The sequence below is a fragment of the Carcharodon carcharias genome, chromosome 14 (genome assembly GCF_017639515.1).
Source record: "Carcharodon carcharias isolate sCarCar2 chromosome 14, sCarCar2.pri, whole genome shotgun sequence".
In the NCBI taxonomy this organism is placed as follows: Eukaryota; Metazoa; Chordata; class Chondrichthyes; order Lamniformes; family Lamnidae; genus Carcharodon; species Carcharodon carcharias.
In genome coordinates this window covers 94,244,690-94,262,583 of record NC_054480.1, presented here as the reverse complement: position 1 = coordinate 94,262,583, position 17,894 = coordinate 94,244,690, and the positions used below count along the sequence as shown (strand labels likewise).

General features: G+C 47.8%; 1 protein-coding gene across 1 annotated transcript in view; it reads left to right on the top strand.

The window, feature by feature from the left end:
• The first annotated feature begins 269 nt into the window (after nucleotides 1–269).
• Nucleotides 270–17,894, top strand: part of cib3 (calcium and integrin binding family member 3) — a 341,253-nt gene continuing 323,628 nt past the window's right edge. The window contains exons 1-3 of the mRNA XM_041205485.1: nucleotides 270–274; nucleotides 638–749; nucleotides 2,137–2,284. Of these exons, the coding sequence (XP_041061419.1) occupies nucleotides 270–274; nucleotides 638–749; nucleotides 2,137–2,284 (265 nt within the window). The remainder of the gene's footprint in view (nucleotides 275–637; nucleotides 750–2,136; nucleotides 2,285–17,894) is intronic.

Here is a 17,894-nt window from a genome sequence, read left to right as displayed (position 1 = left end):
AGTGGGCAGTGCAGCAACCTGATGGTTAAATGGCTGGTGGCGTTGTCACTCTTAGAGCTTATTCACCATCTCTATGGAATAGGGCTGATGTCTAAACAACGGCATTTCATTTTGTGTATCCTTCGTTATCCGTGGTAATTTCACCCAGATAATGTTATCTCAGTGATGTGTGTATCTGCTTAGTCAATGTGTTAAGAGATGATTGTGTTGAGAGTGAGGATCTGTGAAGACCTGATATTTTGGAACGTTAATGGTGAATAAGGAACAAAATGGAGTAAGTGGCTAAAGGTATCTCTGTTACTGGTGTATCATGCCATGACTCTGTAACAGGATGTGGATAAGTTAAATTCACAATCAGAGAGCTGCTGACCTTTATTATGGGATTCACTGTCTGGGATCAAGTGCTCTATATAAATGTGAGTCTGTTCAGAGGCTCCAAGCTCTTCCCACAAGACACCTTTTTTTGAATAGCTAATAGTGGCTTGTGGTGCTCTCATCAGCCATGATTCTTTGGTAAGTTCTGTATTTGGAATCGTGATGTGACAAGGCAAGTCAGTGAAGGAACTTCAAGCAAACCATTTCTGACTTTGATAAAACACTGAGCAGTGTTTCTCGCTCCCTCTTTCCCTTGTTCCAGATTGTTCCACCGTTACCGAGACCTGGCTCCGCAGTTAGTACCACTCAATTACAAGGACAATCCCGAGGTGAAGATCCCCTATGAGCTGATTGGCAGCATGCCAGAACTGAAGGTAGGTGGGTGCAGAAAACCAGTTTGTGCTAAGAGCACTATCACTGCTCCACATTGAATAATGCAGCAAGTACTAATTGACAGGAGTCTCTCAGTAATCTTCCAGCAACCTGATACCCACCAGTGACCAGGAGACAAGCTTGTCTCTGCCAGCCCAGTGGTGGAAACTGAGAAGGATATTATTAACAGTTCATTTACTGGTCATGTGTATGATATCCATAAGTGTTTTCTATTTATCAACTCATTTGCTAATTTACTAAAGTTGCATTAAGTGTAGGCCTTAAAAATCCAACAGAACTAAAACATCCTGCATCCCAAACAACCCAACATAAGGCCAGCATTCATTGTCCACTCCTAATTGCCACTGAAACTGAATGGCTTGCGAAACCACTTCGGGAGGCAGTTAAGAACTAACCACGTTGCCTGTGGGTGTGGAATCAAGTGTAGGCCGGAGCAGGTAATGATGGCAGATTTCCTTCCATAATGGACAATAGTGGATCAAGTTGTTTATTATGATAATCCAGTAGTTTCATGATCATTATAACTGAGACAAGCAGTTTATTCCAGATTTATTAATTAATTGAATTTAAATTGCCCAGCTGACGTGGTGGGATGTGAACTCATGTCTCTGGGCATTAATCCAGGCCTCGGGACTAGGATTAATAATAGCACATTACCACTGTGCTATTATTCCCCCAAAACACCCTGCATCCCAAAAACTTACACATCAAATACTTAACTGAATAAAAAATAGCTTGAGCTCCTTTAAATATGAGGAGATGATGTCATAAGTGGTAATGTCATTGGGCTAGTAATTCAGAGGCCCAGGCTAATGCTTTGGGGACAGGAATTCAATTAGTAAATGTGGAATATAAAGCTAGTTTCAGTAATAGTAACCATGAAACTATCATCGATTGTTGTAAAAACTCATCTGGTTCACTAATGTCCTTTCGAGAAAGAAATCTGCTGTCTTCACCTGGCCTGGCTGACGTGACTCCAGACCCACAGTAATGTAGTTGACTCTTAACTGCCCTCTGAAATGGCCTAGAAAGCCACTCAGTTCTAAGGCATTTAGGGATGGGCAACAAATGCTGGCCTTGGCAGCGATGCCCACATCTCATGAAAGAATTAAAAAAAAAGATCCTCCATAGTCAAGGCAGTTTGATCCCATCTGAATCCAATACAGCCAAACTAACCCACTTTCCAAAGTCCAAATGTAAACTGAAATTTTGCCCCAGCAATGATTGGACCAATTACTCAGTGTGTTCCGCTAACTCAACATTTCCACCTGTTTCTTACTACAAAGCTGATGCCATGGTTTGATGGTGAAAGTTTCACACTATTGTTTAGTGCAGTGTATCATTCCAGACACTATTCTCTCACTGCAGGACAATCCTTTCCGCCAGAGGATTGTAGAGGTATTTTCTGAGGACAGTGAGGGGAACATGACCTTGGATGACTTTCTGGATATGTTCTCTGTGCTGAGTGAGATGGCCCCGCGTGATCTGAAGGCATGCTATGCATTTAAGATTTACGGTGAGTTTGGTTTGATATGAATGATTAAAGCTGGCTTTTCTTGCTTCGCTGATGTAGAATTTTCTACCTCTATATTCTATTCTAGAAAGCCAGTGGTGAAGGGCGAAACAGGATCCAATCTTTACTCAGTTAGGTATATTTACAGAGTGAAACATTACAAGCATATACCTCTTAACTCAGCCACACTGTAGTTTCAGTAAATGTCTCTTTATATGTGCTCAAACGAAACTTCAAAATGCCATCCTGCATATAATTAGACCTAATTGATATACAATGAACACTCTACACTTAGGCTCATGGACTGTTGCTTCATGAGCTTCACACTTCCACACCCTAGGAACAGTTAACCCAACCTTAGCTTCCAGAATTGGCCTAATATTCAACATGGAACTGGGCCTCCCACCAGGAACTCCCAGTTTGGGGAAGGAAATCCTACTTAAGGGTTACAGTTCCACATGGAAAAATTGTGGGACTAAATTATGAGGAGGGGTTACATACGAACATATGAATATACAAATTAGGAGCAGGAGTAGGCCACTTGGCCCCTCAACCCTGCTTCACCATTTAATAAGATCAATGCCAATCTGACTGTAACCTCAACTCCACATTCTTGTCTTCCCCTGATAACCTATCACCCCCTTGCTTACTAAGAATCTATCCACCTCTGCCTTAAAAATATCCAAAGATTCTGCTTCCACCGCCTTTTCAGGAAGAGAATTCCAAAGACTCACAGCCTTCTGAGAGAAAACATTTCATCTCATCTCTGTTCTAAATGAGCCACCCCTTATTTTTAAACAGTGACTCCTAGTTCTAGATTCTCCCACAAGAGGAAACATCCTCTCCACATCCACCCTGCCAAGACCCCTCAGGATTTTAAAGGTTTCAATCAAGTCGCCTCTTACTCTTCTAAGCTCCAGCAAATACAAGCCTAGTCTGTCCAACCTTTCCTCATATGGCAACTATTCTAATAAAGGTATTAGCTGAGTAAACCTTCTCTGAACTGCTTCTAATGCATTTACTATCTTCCTTAAATAAGGAGACCAATAATGTACACAATACTTCAGATGTGGTCTCACCAATGCCCTGTATAAATTAAGCATAATCTCTTTACTTTTGTAATCAATTCCCCTCGAATAAATTCTAACATTCTATTAGCTTTCTAATTACTTGCTGTATCTGCATAGTAACCTTTTGTGATTCATGCACTAAAACACCCAGATCCCTCTGCATTTCAGAGCTCTGCAATCTCTCACTATTTAGATCAGGCTTGTCCAACCTGCAGCCCGCCAGCCTCACCATAGCCCCTGGAGCTACTGTTCAAAATGCTGGTAAGACAGGTAAGTGAGATTCAAGATTTTGTAAGCAGCTGCTCATCCAATCAGAGGTCGTTCCTTTCTCACAATTGCTGCCGATAGGCTCGTTACTCTCTGATTGGAGGAACAGCTAATACCAGTGGTGGTGAGTGTGCTGAGGGCTGCCGGGACCGAGAGGGGTGGGGGGTCATGCTGTGGGCACAATGGAGGGGGAAAGTTGCGGCGGGCCTAGCGAGAGCGTAAGACAGCAGGGCCCGGAGAGACAGAAGGTGCCATGGTGAGTGTGTGTGAGACAGTGAGAGTGTCTGTGTGGTAGAGAGAGAGAGTATGTATGGGAGAGAGAGAGTGTATGTGCGGGAGAAAGAGAGAGAGTGTGTGTGTGGGAGAGAGAGAGTGTGTGTGTGGGAGAGAGAGAGAGTATGTATGGGAGAGAGAGAGTGTATGTGCGGGAGAAAGAGAGAGAGTGTGTGTGTGGGAGAGAGAGTGTATGTGTGGGAGAAAGACAGAGAGAGTGTGTGTGTGGTAGAGAGAGAGAGTGTGTGTGTGTGTGGAGAGAGAGAGTGTGTGTGCAGGAGAAAGAGAGAGAGTGTGTGTGTGGGAGAGAGAGATTGTATGTGCGGGAGAAAGACAGAGAGAATGTGTGTGTGGGCGAGAGAGTGTGGGTGTGTGCGGGGGAGAGAGAGTTTGTGTGTGTGGGAGAGAGAGTGTGTGCGGGATAGAGAGTGTGTGTTTGGGAGAGAGAGAGAGTGTGTGTGCGGGAGAGAGAGTGTGCATGCGGGAGAGAGAGAGAGTGTGCGGGAGAGACAGTGTGTGTGCGGCAGAGAGTGTGTGTGTGGGAAAGAGAGTGTGTGTGTGCATGTGTAAGGGGGAGTGAGAGTGAGTGCATACATGGGAGAGAGAGTGAGTGTGCGTGTGTGTGTGTGTGTGTGTGTGCGTGCATACGGGGGAGAGAGACTGAGTGTGTGTGCGTACATGGGAGAGTGAGTGAGTGTATATGTGTGTGCATATGGAAGGGAGAGAGTGAGTGTGTGTGTGTACGTGGGAGAGTGAGTGAGTGTAAATCAGTGTGTGCGCATACGGGGGAGTGAGTGTGAGTGTGTGTGTGTGTGCATACATGGGAGAGAGTGAGTGTGTATTTGTGTGGGTATGTGGGATAGAGAGTGAGTGAGTGTGCGTATGTGCGGGGGAGAGAGAGTGTGTGTGGGTGGGAAAGAGTGAGTGTATGTGTGCGTATGTGGGAGAGAGAGTGCATGCGTATGTGTGTGTGTACATGGGAGAGAGAGTGAATGTGTGTGGGTGTGGGAGAGTGAGTGAGGGTGTATGTGTGTGCGTGCATGTGTGGAAAAGAGTGAGTGTGTGTGTGCGTGCATGGGAGGGTGAGTGATTGTGCATGTGTGTGTGTGCATGTGGGAGAGTTAGCAAGTGTGTATGTCTGTGTATATGCATACATGGCAGAGAGAGTGAGTGTGCATACGTGGGAGAGAGTGTGTGTGTATGTGTGTGTGTGTACAGGGGAGAGAGAGTGAGTATGTCTGAGTGCGTATGTGGGAGAATGAGTGAGTGTGTATGTGTGTGTGCTCATACATGGGAGACAGAGTAAGTTTGTATGTGTGTGTGTGCATGCGTGGGAGAGTGAGCGAGTGTGTATGTGTGTCTGTGTGCGTACATGGGAGGGAGAGTGAGTGTGTATGTGTGTGTATATGGGAGAGTGAGTGTGTGTGTGTGTGCACACATGGGAGAGTGAGTGAGTGTATATGTGTGTGTGTACGTGGGAGAGAGAGTGTGTGTGTGCATGTTTGTGGGAGAGAGAGTGAATATGTGCTTTCGTGGGAGAGAGAGTGAGTGTATATGTGTGTGCGTACATGGGAGAGTGAGTGAGTGTGTATATGTGTGTGTACGTGGAGAGAGAGTGTGTGTGTGTGTTCGTGGGAGAGTGTGTGTGTGTGTTTTTGTGGGAGAGAGAGTGCATATGTGCTTTCGTGGGAGAGAGAGTGAGTGTATATGTGTGTGTGTGTGTGTGTGTTCGTGCGAGAGAGAGAGTGTGTGTGTGTGTGTGCATACATGGGAGAGTGAGTAAGTGTATACGTATGTGTGTGTGTACGTAGGAGAGGGTGAGTGAGTTTGTGTGTGTGTGTGAGTACGTGGGAGAGAGAGTGAGTGTGCATATGTGTGGGGGAGAGTGAGCGAGTGTGTGTGTGTCTGCGTGTGTGTGTGTGTGTGAGTGTATGTGTATGTGTGTGGGTATGTGGGAGAGAGAGTGAGTGAGTGTGCGTATGTGTGGGGGAGAGAGAGTGTGTGTGTGGGTGGGAAAGAGTGAGTGTATGTGTGCGTATGTGGGAGAGAAAGTGCGTGCGTATGTGTGTGTACATGGGAGAGAGAGTGAATGTGTGTGGGTGTGGGAGAGTGAGTGAGGGTGTATGTGTGTGTGCATGTGTGGAAAAGAGTGAGTGTGTATGCGTGCATGGGAGGGTGAATGATTGTGCATGTGTGTGTGTGCATGTGGGAGAGTTAGTGAGTGTGTATGTCTGTGTGTATGCGTACATGGGAGAGAGAGTGAGTGTGCATATGTGGGAGAGAGTGAGTGTGTATGTGTGTACAGGGGAGAGAGAGTGAGTATGTCTGAGTGCGTATGTGGGAGAATGAGTGAGTGTGTATGTGTGTGTGCACGTACGTGGGAGACAGAGTAAGTTTGTATGTGTGTGTGTGCGTGCGTGGGAGAGTGAGCGAGTGTGTGTGTGTCTGTGTGCGTACATGGGAGGGAGAGTGTGTGTGTATATGGGAGAGTGAATGTGTGTGTGTGTGTGTGTTTGTGTGTGTGCACACATGGGAGAGTGAGTGAGTGTGTATGTGTGTGTATGTGGGGGAGAGAGAGTGTGTGTGTGTGTGTGTTCGTGAGAGAGCTTGTGTGTGTGTGTTTTTGTGGGATAGAGAGTGCATATGTGCTTTCGTGGGAGAGAGAGTGAGTGTATGTGTGTGTGTGTGTGTGTGTGTGTGTGTTCGTGGGAGAGAGCATGTGTGTGTGTGTGTGTGTGTGTGTGTGTGCGTACATGGGAGAGTGAGTGAGTGTATACGTATGTGTGTGTGTACGTGGGAGAGAGTGAGTGAGTTTGTGTGTTAGTGTGAGTACTTGGGAGAGAGGGTGAGTGAGTGTGCATATGTTAGGGGGAGAGTGAGCGAGTGTGTGTGTGTGTCTGTGTATATATGGGAGAGAGAGTGAGTGTCTATGTGTGTGTGTGTGTACAGGGAGAATGAGTGAGTGTGTATGTGTATGTATGTGTATGCAGGAGAGTGAGTGTGTGGGTGCAAACGTGGGAGAGAGAGTGAGTGTGTATGTGTGTGTGTGTATGTACAGGGAGAATGAGTGAGTGTGTATGCGTATGTGTGTGTATGCGGGAGAGTGAGTGTGTGTGTGCATACATGGGAGAGAGAATGAGTGTGTATGTGTGTATGTGTACAGGGGAGAGAGAGTGAGTATGTCTGAGTGCGTATGTGGGAGAATGAGTGAGTGTGTATGTGTGTGTGCGCGTACGTGGGAGACAGAGTAAGTTTGTATGTGTGTGTGTGTGTGCGTGGGAGTGTGAGCGAGTGTGTATATGGGAGAGTGAGTGTGTGTGTGTGTGTGTGTGTGCACACATGGGAGAGTGAGCAAGTGTGTGTGTGTGTGTGTGTGTGTACAGGGAGAATGAGTGAGTGTATATGTGTGTGTATGAGGGAGAGTGAGTGTGTGTGTGCGCGTACATGGGAGACAGGGTGAGTGTGTGTGTGTGTGTGTACATGGGAGAGTGAGTGAGTGTGTATGTGTTTGTGTGCGTATGTGAGAGAAAGAGTGTGTGTGTTCATGGGAGAGAGAGTGTGTGTGTGTGTGCATACATGGGAGAGAGAGTGAGTGTGTGTGCAGGGGAGAGAGATAGTGTGTGTGTGAGAGAAAGGGTGTGTGGGAGAGAGAGTGTGTGTGGGAGAGAGTGTGTGTATGTGTGTGTGTGTGTGCGTACGGGGGAGTGAGAATGAGTGCATATGTGGGAGAGTTAGTGAGAGTGTATGTGTGTGTGCATATGTGGGAGAGCGAGTGAGTGTGTATGTTTAGGGGGAGAGAGAGTGAGTGTGTGTGTGCGTACGTGGGAGAGTGAGCGAATGTGAGTGTGAGTGTGAGTGTGTGTGTGTGTGCGTATGTGGGAGAGAGAGTGAGTGTGTGTGCATGTGTGTGTATACGTGGGAGAGTGAGTGTGTGTGTGTGTGTACGTGGGAGAGAGAGAGTGTGTGTGTGCTTTCATGGGAGAGAGTGAATGTGTGTGTGTGCATGTTCATGGGAGAGTAAGTGTGTGTGTGTGTGTGTGTGTGTACATGGGAGAGTGAGTGAGTGTATATGTGTGTGTGTACGTGGGAGAGAGAGTGTGTGTGTGTGTGTGTTCATGGGAGAGTGTGTGTGTGTTTTTGTGGGACAGTGAGTGAGTGTGTATGTATGTGTGTGTGTACATGGGAGAGACAGTGAGTGAGTTTGTGTGTGTGTGTGTATGTGGGAGAGAGAGTGAGTGTGTGTGCATATGTGTGGGGAACAGTGAGTGAGTGTGTGTGTGTGTGCGCGTACATGGGAGAGAGACTTAGTGTGTATGTGTGTGTGTATAGGGGAGAGTGAGTGAGTGAGTGTGTATGTGTGTGGGTGCGTAGGATAAAAGAGCGTGAGGAGAGCAGTAGAGACGCAGGATAAAAGAGCGCAAGGAGAGCAGCGGAGACACAGGATAAAAGAGCACGAGGAGAGCGGAGACACAGGATAAAAGAGCGCGAGGAGAGCGGCAGAGACACAGAATAAAAGAGCACGAGGAGAGCGGAGACACAGGATAAAAGAGCGCAAGGAGCAGCGGAGACACAGGATAAGAGCACAAGGAGAGTGGAGACACAGGATAAAAGAGCATGAGGAGAGCGGAGACACAGGATAAAAGAGCGTGAGGAGAGCGGAACACAGGATAAAAGAGTGCGAGGAGAGCAGAGACATGGGATAAAAGAGCGCAAGGAGAGCGGCGGAGACACAGGATAAAAGAGTGCGAGGCGAGCAGAGACACAGGATAAAAGAGTGCGAGGAGGGGCAGAGACACAGGATAAAAGAGCACGAGGAGACACCGGATAAAAAAGCACGAGGAGAGCGGCAGAGACACAGGATAAAAGAGCGTGAGGAGAGCAGAGACACAGGATAAAAGAGCACGAGGAGAGCTGAGGCACAGGATAAAAGAGCGCGAGGAGAGCGGCGGAGACACAGGATAAAAGAGCATGAGGAGTGGCAGAGACACAGGATAAAAGAACGCAAGGAGCGGCGGAGACACCGGATAAAAGAGCGCGAGGAGAGCGGCGGAGACACCGGATAAAAGAGCGCGAGGAGAATGGCAGAGACACCGGATAAAAGAGCATGAGGAGAGCGGTGGAGATGCAGGATAAAAGAGCGCGAGGCGAGCGGTGGAGACACAGGATAAAAGAGCGCGAGGAGAGCGGAGGCACAGGATAAAAGAGCGCAAGGAGAGCGGAGACACAGGATAAAAGAGCGCGAGGGGAGTGGAGGCACAGGATAAAGGAGCGCGAGGAGAGCACCGGAGACACAGGATAAAATAGCGCAAGGAGTGGCGGAGACACAGGATAAAATTGAAAAGGTGATGTCACAGGAAAGCTGTGACCTGATTGGTTGGTGGGAAATCTGCACCAAATTTGAAAAAAAACACTACAAAGCTAGTTAATAAATTAATTAACAAAGTCGAGATGGCTGGGCAGGTGATGTGCTGCAGCTGTAGGATGTGGGAGCTGGCAGATCCCATTGCGAGCCACAGTGACCATATCTGCAGCAAGTGTTGGTTGCTGGAGGAACTCCGGCCCAGAATTGATGAGCTGGAGTCCAGGCTCCAGACGCTGCGGCACATCCAGGAGGGGGAGAGCTACGTGGACGCTTTGTATCAAGAGGCGGTCACACCCGGTAGATTAAGTACGTCAAGTTCGGTCAGTGGTCAGGGTCAGCAGGGTGTGACTGCAAGTGAGGCAGGTAGAGGGATCCTGTGTTCAGGAACAGAGGAGACTCAGCTCTTGACCTTGTCTAACAGGTACGAGGTACTTGCTCCCTGTGTGGATGAGGAACAGGGCTGTAGGGAGGATGAGCCAACTGACCACAGCACCGTGACACAGGGGGCCATTCAAGAGGGGGGAGTAAAAAGACAAGTGGTAGTTATAGGGGATTCTGTAATTAGGGGAATTGATAGCATCCTTTGTAAGCAGGATCGAGAGTCCCGCATGGTATGTTGCCTGCCAGGTTAGGGACATCTCTGACCAGCTTGAAAGGATATTGTAGAGGGAGGGGGAGGATCCAGCTGTTGTGGTCCACGTCGGGACAAATAACATAGGTAAGACTAGGAAAGAGGACCTGTTTGGGGATTATCAGGAACTAGGAATTAAATTAAAGAACAGGTCCTCAAGGGTTATAATCTCCAGATTACTACCCGAGCCATGTGCAAATTGGCATAGGAACATGAGAATAAGAGAAGTAAACACATGGCTAAAGGAGTGGTGAGGGAAAGAGGGGTTCCATTTCGTGGGGCACTGGCATCAGTATTGGAACAGGGGGATCTGTACCGTTGGGATGGTCTCCACCTGAACCGATCTGGGACCAATGTTCTAGTGAAAAGGGTAAATAGAGTGGTCAACAGGACTTTAAACTAGAAAGTGGGGGGGAGGGAAGGGTAAAACTCCAAGAAGTATGACTAATGGGAAACAAAGCAACAGGTTAGCATGTGGGGGGTGGATTCAACTTCATGGAAAATTATGAAAAAATTGAAAAAAAGGAGAGCCCAAGAGAGGCTATTAAAGTCTCTAGAACACAAAATAGGACAGAGTATTTGGAAAGGGCTAGGAATCTAATTTCAAGCACATCAAATAGAGGGACAACAATGAGAGGAGGGATGGGAAATATAGAAATGGAGGTGTTGTATCTGAATGCAGGCAGTATAAGAAATAAGGTAAATGAGCTTGTGGCGCAGATTGAAATTGGCAGGTATGATGTGGTGGGCATCATGGAGACATGGCTGCAAGGGGATCAGGACTGGGAGCTAAATATCCAAGGATATACATCCTATCGAAAAGATAGGCAGGTTGGCAGAGGGGGTGGGGTTGCTTTGTTAGTAAGAAATTAAATTAAATGGAAAGCAAGAAACGACGTAGGGTCAGATGATATAGAATCTCTGTGGGTAGAGTTGAGGAAGCGCAAAGGTCAAAAAAACATAATGGGAGTTATGTACAGGCCTCCGAACAGTAGTCAGGACGTGGGGCACAAGATACACCAGGAGATAGAAAAGGCGTGGAAGAAAGGCAAGATTACAGTGATCATGGGGAATTTCAATATGCAGGTAGACTGGGAAAATCAGGTTGGTAGTGGATCCCCAGAAAAGGAATTTGTGGAATGTCTACAAGATGGCTTTTTGGAGTAGCTTGTGGTGGAGCCCACTAGGGAACAGGCAATTCTAGATTTAGTGATGTGTAATGAGGCAGATTTGATAAGGGAGCTTAAGGTGAAGGGAACCTTAGGAGGAAGTGACCATAATATTGTTAGAATTTACCCTGCAACTTGAGAGGAGAAAGCTGGAATCAGATGTAACGGTATTACAGTTGAATAAAGGCAACTACAGAGGCATGAGGGAGGAGCTGGCCAGAATTGACTGGGAGATGAGCCTAGCAGGAAAGACAGTGGAACAGCAATGGCAGGAGTTTCTGGAAGTATTTTGGGAGACACAGCAAAAATTCATCCCTACAAAGAAGAAGCATACTAAAGGGAGGACGAGGCAACCATGGCTGACAAGGGAAGTCAGGGACAGCATAAAAGCTAAAGAGAAAGCATACAATACGGCAAAGAGCAGTGGGAAACCAGGGGATTGGGAAGCCTAAAAAGGCCAATAGAGGACAACTAAAAAAGAAATAAGGAGGGAGAAGATTAAATATGAGGGTAAACTAGCCAGTAATATAAAAGAAGATTGCAAGAGTTTTTTTTAGATATATAAAGGGTCAGAGAGAGGCAAAAGTGGACATTGGGCATTGGAAAATAACGCTGGAGAAGTAGTAGTGGGGAACAAAGAAATGGCGGAGGAACTGAATTAGGTACTTTGTGTCAGTCTTCACGACGTAACATCCCCAAAGTTCAAGAGAAACAGGGGGCAGAGGTGAGTATGGTGGCCATTACCAAAGAGAAGGTGCTAGGAAAACTGAAAGGTCTGAAGGTGGGTAAATCACCTGAACCAGATGGATTACACCCCAGAGTTCTGAAGGAGATAGCTGAAGAGATAGTGGAGGCATTAGTGGTGATCTTTCAGAAATTACCGGAGTCAGGGAGGGTCCCAGAGGACTGGAAAATCGCTAATGTAACCTCCTGTTTAAGAAGGGAGTGAGGCAAAAGACGGGAAATTACAGGCTGATTAGCCTGACCTAGGTCGTTGGTAAGATTTTAGGGTCCATTATTAAGGATGGGATTTCAGAATACTTGGAAGTGCATGGTAAAATAGGGCAAAGGCAGCATGGTTTCATCAAGGGGAGGTCATGCCTAACAAATCTGTTAGAATTCTTTGAGGAGGTAATGAGTAGGTTGGACAAAGAAGAGCCAATGGATGTTATCTACTTGGACTTCCAGAAGGCCTTTGACAAGGTGCCGGACAGGAGACTGCTCAGTAAGATAAGAACCCATGGTGTTAGAGGCAAGGTACTAGCATGGATAGAAGACTGGCTGTCTGGCAGGAGGCAGAGAATGGGGATAAGGGGGTCTTTCTCAGGATGGCTGCCGGTGACTAGTGGAGTTCTGCAAGGGTCAGTGTTGGGACCACAACTTTTCACTTTATACATTAAAGATCTAGATGAAGGAACTGAGGGCATTCTGGATAAGTTTGCAGATGATACAAAGATAGGTGGAGGGACGGGTAGTATTGAGGAAGTGGGGAGGCTGCAGAAGGATTTAGACAGGTTAGGAGAATGGACAAAGAAGTGGCAGATGGAATACAACGTGGGGAAGTGTGAGGTCATGCACTTTGGTAGGAAGAATAGAGGCATAGACTATTTTCTAAATGGGGATAGAATTCAGAAATCTGGTCTGCAAAGGGACTTGGGAGTCCTAGTCCAGTATTCTCTTAAGGTTAACTTGCAGGTTGAGTCGGTAGTTAGGAAGGCAAATGCAATGTTGGCATTTATTTCGAGAGGACTAGAATATAAAAGCAGGGATGTGGTGCTGAGGCTTTATGAGGCTCTGGTCAGACCACATTTAGAATATTGTGAGCAACTTTGGGCCCCATATCTCAGGAAGGATGTGCTGGCCCTGGAAGGGTCCAGAGGAGGTTCACAAGAATGATCCCAGGAATGAAAGGCTTAACATATGAGGAATGTTTGAGGACTCTGGGTCTATACTCGATGGAGTTCAGAAGGATGAGGGGGGATCTGATTGAAACTTACAGAATACTGAAAGGCCTAGGACGTGGGGAAGTTGTTTCCATTAGTAGGAGAGACTAGGATCTGAGGGCACAGCCTTAGAGTAAAAGGAAGACTTTTTAGAACAGAGATGAGGAGAAACTTCTTTAGCCAGAGAGTGGTGAATCTATGGAAATCTTTGCCACAGAAGGCTGTGGAGGCCAGGTCATTGAATGTATTTAAGACCAGAGATATTCAGGATACAATGAGAAGGAAAAAAGAGGCTTTTAGCAGGTACAGGGGAAGCAAATCAGCGGAGGCATTAGTGGAGTACAGAAAGTGCAATGTGGAGCTTAAGAAAGCAATTAGGAGAGCAAAGAGGGGATATGAGAAAGCTCTGGCTGGTAAAAGTAAGGAAAATCCCAAGATATTCTATAAATATATCAATGGAAAGAGGATAATCAGGGAAAGAGTAGGGCCCATAAGGGACCAAGGGGGCAATCTATGGGTGGAGCAAGAGGACATCGGTAGAGTGTTGAACGAATACTTCACATCCGTCTTCAACCAAGAGAATGAGGATGAAGGTATCGAACTCAGGGAGAGAGACTGCGAGGTTCTTAAGCAAATTGATATAGGAAGTGACAAGGTATTGGAGGTGTTGGCAGGCTTAAAAGTGGACAAATCTCCAGGTCTGGATGATTTGTGTCCCAGACTGCTGAGGGAGGCAAGGGAGGAGATCACAGGGGCTCTGACCCAAATTTTTAATTCCTCTCTGGCCATGGGGGAGTTGCCAGAGGACTGGAGAACAGCAAATGTGGTTCCGCTATTTCAGAAGGGTTGTAGAGATAAGCTAGGTAACTACAGGCCAGTGAGTCAGTGGTAGGGAAACTATTGGAGAAAATTCTGAAGGAGAGAATCTGTCTCCAATTGGAGAGGCAAGGTTTGATCAGGGATAGTCAGCATGGCTTTGTCAGAGGGAGGTCATGCCTAACAAATTTGACTGAATTTTTTGAGGAGGTGACCAGGTGTGTAGATGAGGGTAGTGCAGTTGATGTAGTTTATATGGATTTCAGCAAAGCCTTTGACAAGGTCCCACATGGGAGACTTATAAAGAAGGCAAATGCACATGGGTTACAGGATAATTTGTCAAGGTGGATTCAAAATTGGATTAGTTGTAGGAGACAGAGAGTGATGACAGAAGGATGCTTTAGTGACTGGAAGCCAATGTCCAGTGGCGTACCACAGGGATCTGTGCTCGGTCCCCTATTATTTGTCATTTAAATAAACGACATAGATAACTATTTGGGGGGGTAGGATTAGTAAGATTGCAGATGACACAAAGATTGGCTGGGTGGTTAACAATGAGGTTGAATGTCTTGGGCTACAGGAAGATATAGATGGGATGTCAAATGGGCAGATAAGTGGCAGATGAAATTTAACCCTGAAAAGTGTGAGGTGATACACTTTGGAAGGAGTAATTTGACAAGAAAGTATTGAATGAACGGCATGATGCTAGGAAGTTCTGAGGAACAAAGGGACCTCGCCGTGAGTGTCCATAGATCTCTGAAGGCGGAGGGGCATGTTAGTGGGGTGGTGAAAAAGGCATTTGGGACACATGCCTTTATCAATCGAGGCATAGATTACAAAAATAGGGAGATCATGTTGGAGTTGTATAGAACCTTGGTGAGGCCACAGCTGGTGTACTGTGTGCAGTTCTGGTTGCCACATTATAGGAAGGATGTGATTGCACTGGAGGGGGTGCAGAGGAGATTCACCAGGATATCGCCTGGGATGAAACATTTAAGTTATGAAGAGAGGTTGGATAAACTTGGGTTGTTTTCGTTGGAGCAGAGAAGACTGAGGGGTGACCTGATCGAGGTGTACAAGATTATGAGGGGCATGGACAGGGTGGATAGGGGGCAGCTGTTCCCCTTAGTTGAAGGATCAGTCACGAGGGGACATAAGTTCAAGTTGAGGGGCAGGAGGTTTAGGTGGGATGTGAGGAAAAACTTTTTTACCCAGTCTGGAATGCGCTGTCTGGGAGGGTGGTGGAGGCAAGTTGCCTCACATCCTTTAAAAAGTACCTGGATGAGCACTTGGCACATCTTTATATTCAAGGCTATGGGCCAAGTGCTGGTAAATGGGATTAGGTAGGTAGGTCAGGTGTTTCTCATGTGTCGGTGCAGACTTGATGGGCCTCTTCTGCACTGTGTGATTCTGTGATTCCCTCCCACACACACATACTCTCCCTGCCCCCTAAACACACACACACACTCTCCCATGTGCACACCCACTGTCACCCACAAACACACACACAAACACACACACAACCACGCACAAACTCAGGGTGCAATTGTCCCAGATTTGCACTAAGTGCAGTAGTGGGCGGGAAAAAGGACATTTTACCCACTGGCCACAATGGCGGGTTTTCATGACGTATCATCCCAATCCCGCCTCATTCCCATGAAATATACTGGATCACCGGCACACACACTCACATTTGTCCTCTCACTTGTCCACCCTGCCGTCACCTCAGCCTTCAGTAAACTGGGTGCCATATATAAAGGCCACCCCTGCTCAGTGCTAGCACTCTTCAAGGGATAGGAAATTTCTGGGAACTGATGCTGCTAAAGGGAGGAAACATGCTGCCCAAGATTTAGCGATGCCTCCCTCAGGCACCTACTGGGCACAGTGGAGGACCGCTGCAAAATCATCTACCCCAACTCTGGGTAAATGCCAGTGAGCAAGGTCACCAATCCAGCTTGGGAGGTGGTGGCAGCAGTGGCTTGGGAGGCAGTGGTCAGTGGCAATGCCCTGCAAAAGAGGACAGCCACCCAGTGCCGAAAGAGGGTGAAGGATCTCCTCCATTCCGCCAGGGTAACTCATTCTTCTCATTTCTCTCAACTCACACACACACACAAACACATCACACGTCCATAGGGATCTCACAGCTCAAGGGACAATGCCACTAACTCTCACACACACCCTCACATCTCCATCAGGCTCATATCCTCTGCAGCTTACATCCTCAATCCGTCAATGGCTCTGCTCACCACACAAACATCAACGCGGTGCCATGTGCCCTGCTCAAACTCTCTCCATCTGTTTTCATGCAGGAGAAACCTGCTCACAACAGGATGGAGAGGTCCCTGGTGGAGTGGCCCACATTAGGCCCTTTACTCATTTTGAGGAGTGGCCATCGCGCTGACAGGTAAGGACGTGGACCGTGCCTCTGGCGACGTGAGGTCAGCAGAGAACACCCACGTGAGGATCCTGTACACATCATCCCTCTCTCAACACAACTGTGAGTGCTCTCTCTCCTGCTTTTGACTCTGCTGACATGCACTAATTGTCTCCACTTTGATTCACAGGGAGCTCTGCCAAGTGACCGACACCCTCAGCCAGCCAGTCCCTCAGCTCCATCCAGGTCCTCACCTCCAGCCAAGCGGACACCTCCTTCATTGAAGAGCCGGAAATAAGCAGCCTGGAAGCACTTACCCACACCCTCCACCAGCGCAGAGACACACACCTCAGTAGGACCTAGATCTAGAGCAGGCTGGGGTTCATAATCTGGTGGTCACCGCATGGACATGTGTCTGTGGCAGGAGAAGGCAGGTTCAGCTGAGCTCCCCGGCACTCAGAGGACAGCTGGGGAAGAGGCATGTATGAGGCTAGAGTCAGATGATCAGCCTCTGGATTTGGCCTTCCAAATCATCATGGGCAGGCAACAGAAGGTGAGGGAACATCACACAGAGCTGTTGGAATCCCTCAACAGGGTGGCACGTGAGCTAGAGCAGTGTGTCCACCTGCTCTCTGATGGTGCTCACATGTGTGTCTATGGAGGTCTCCAAGGGGACGATGGTGGACACCATGGAGACCCTGCTCCAGCTGAATGCGGAGATGCGCACAGACCTGCACTGCATGGCGGGAGCCATGGGTGAGCCCTGAAGTGGCAACGCGAGAGGGAAATGGGGCACCTTGACATCCCTCCAGGTGCTCCTTCCCCTCAAGGAGTCAGGCCGGGGCCCTCGGGCACCCAAAGGGAGGAGGAGCAGCAACTGGACACCCCTGGGTCATCCACTCAGGGATCTCAGAGGCTGTCCTCTCCCTCTGAGTCCCCTTTGCCTGTGACCCCCTCAACCTTCTCTGTCATCGCAGAGGGAGCAGTTGGCCCACAAGAGCCAAAACAAGCTGGGTCCCTCAAGGCCTCAGCTCTCCAGAGGATCCATGCCGATGTCAGCAGAGGCAACATGGCCGACCATTGAATTTCTGATCATGTGGTTACATTTGTCATTTTATAATCTGAAAATATTTTCACTTTCACTGAATAATGTGTAAAGTTGTCTGTCAGCTTCTTCGACAGGCTTCGTGAGTCCTCCCCCTGCACCCCCTCACCCCCCACTAGCAGTTCAGCTGCACGCAGCCAGCCCAGGAGTGATTCTGGAGGGAGAAGTGTATATGTGGCAGGGCCTTTCAGAGACTCGTGCAATCACTCTCATGCATGTGGATCCTTTCTCCATCACACTCATCTCACTGTCCCAAGCATTTTCAATGTTGCCTGCTGGGGTTCTCTTTCAGTTGTCCATCTGAGCCAACCTGCACCTCCACCCACCCACTGATCACACCACCCAACACTAGGCTCATTTCACTTTCAATGTTAGAAACATGGTTCTGGTGAAGTTTGTCTTTAGCTCCCCCATCCTTTCCCCTCCGCAGTCATCCATGTCCTTTTCCCCATAACTGCTGACGTCTGGGATCACCTTCCACCTCCCACCATCCCAGACCAGCCAGAACCCTTTTCTTTCCAGGATGTCCAGGTGAATGTGCATGTTCCCTACCTTCCCAAGAATCCCACCCCCACCACATTGACCTCCCCGACCTTCACCTTC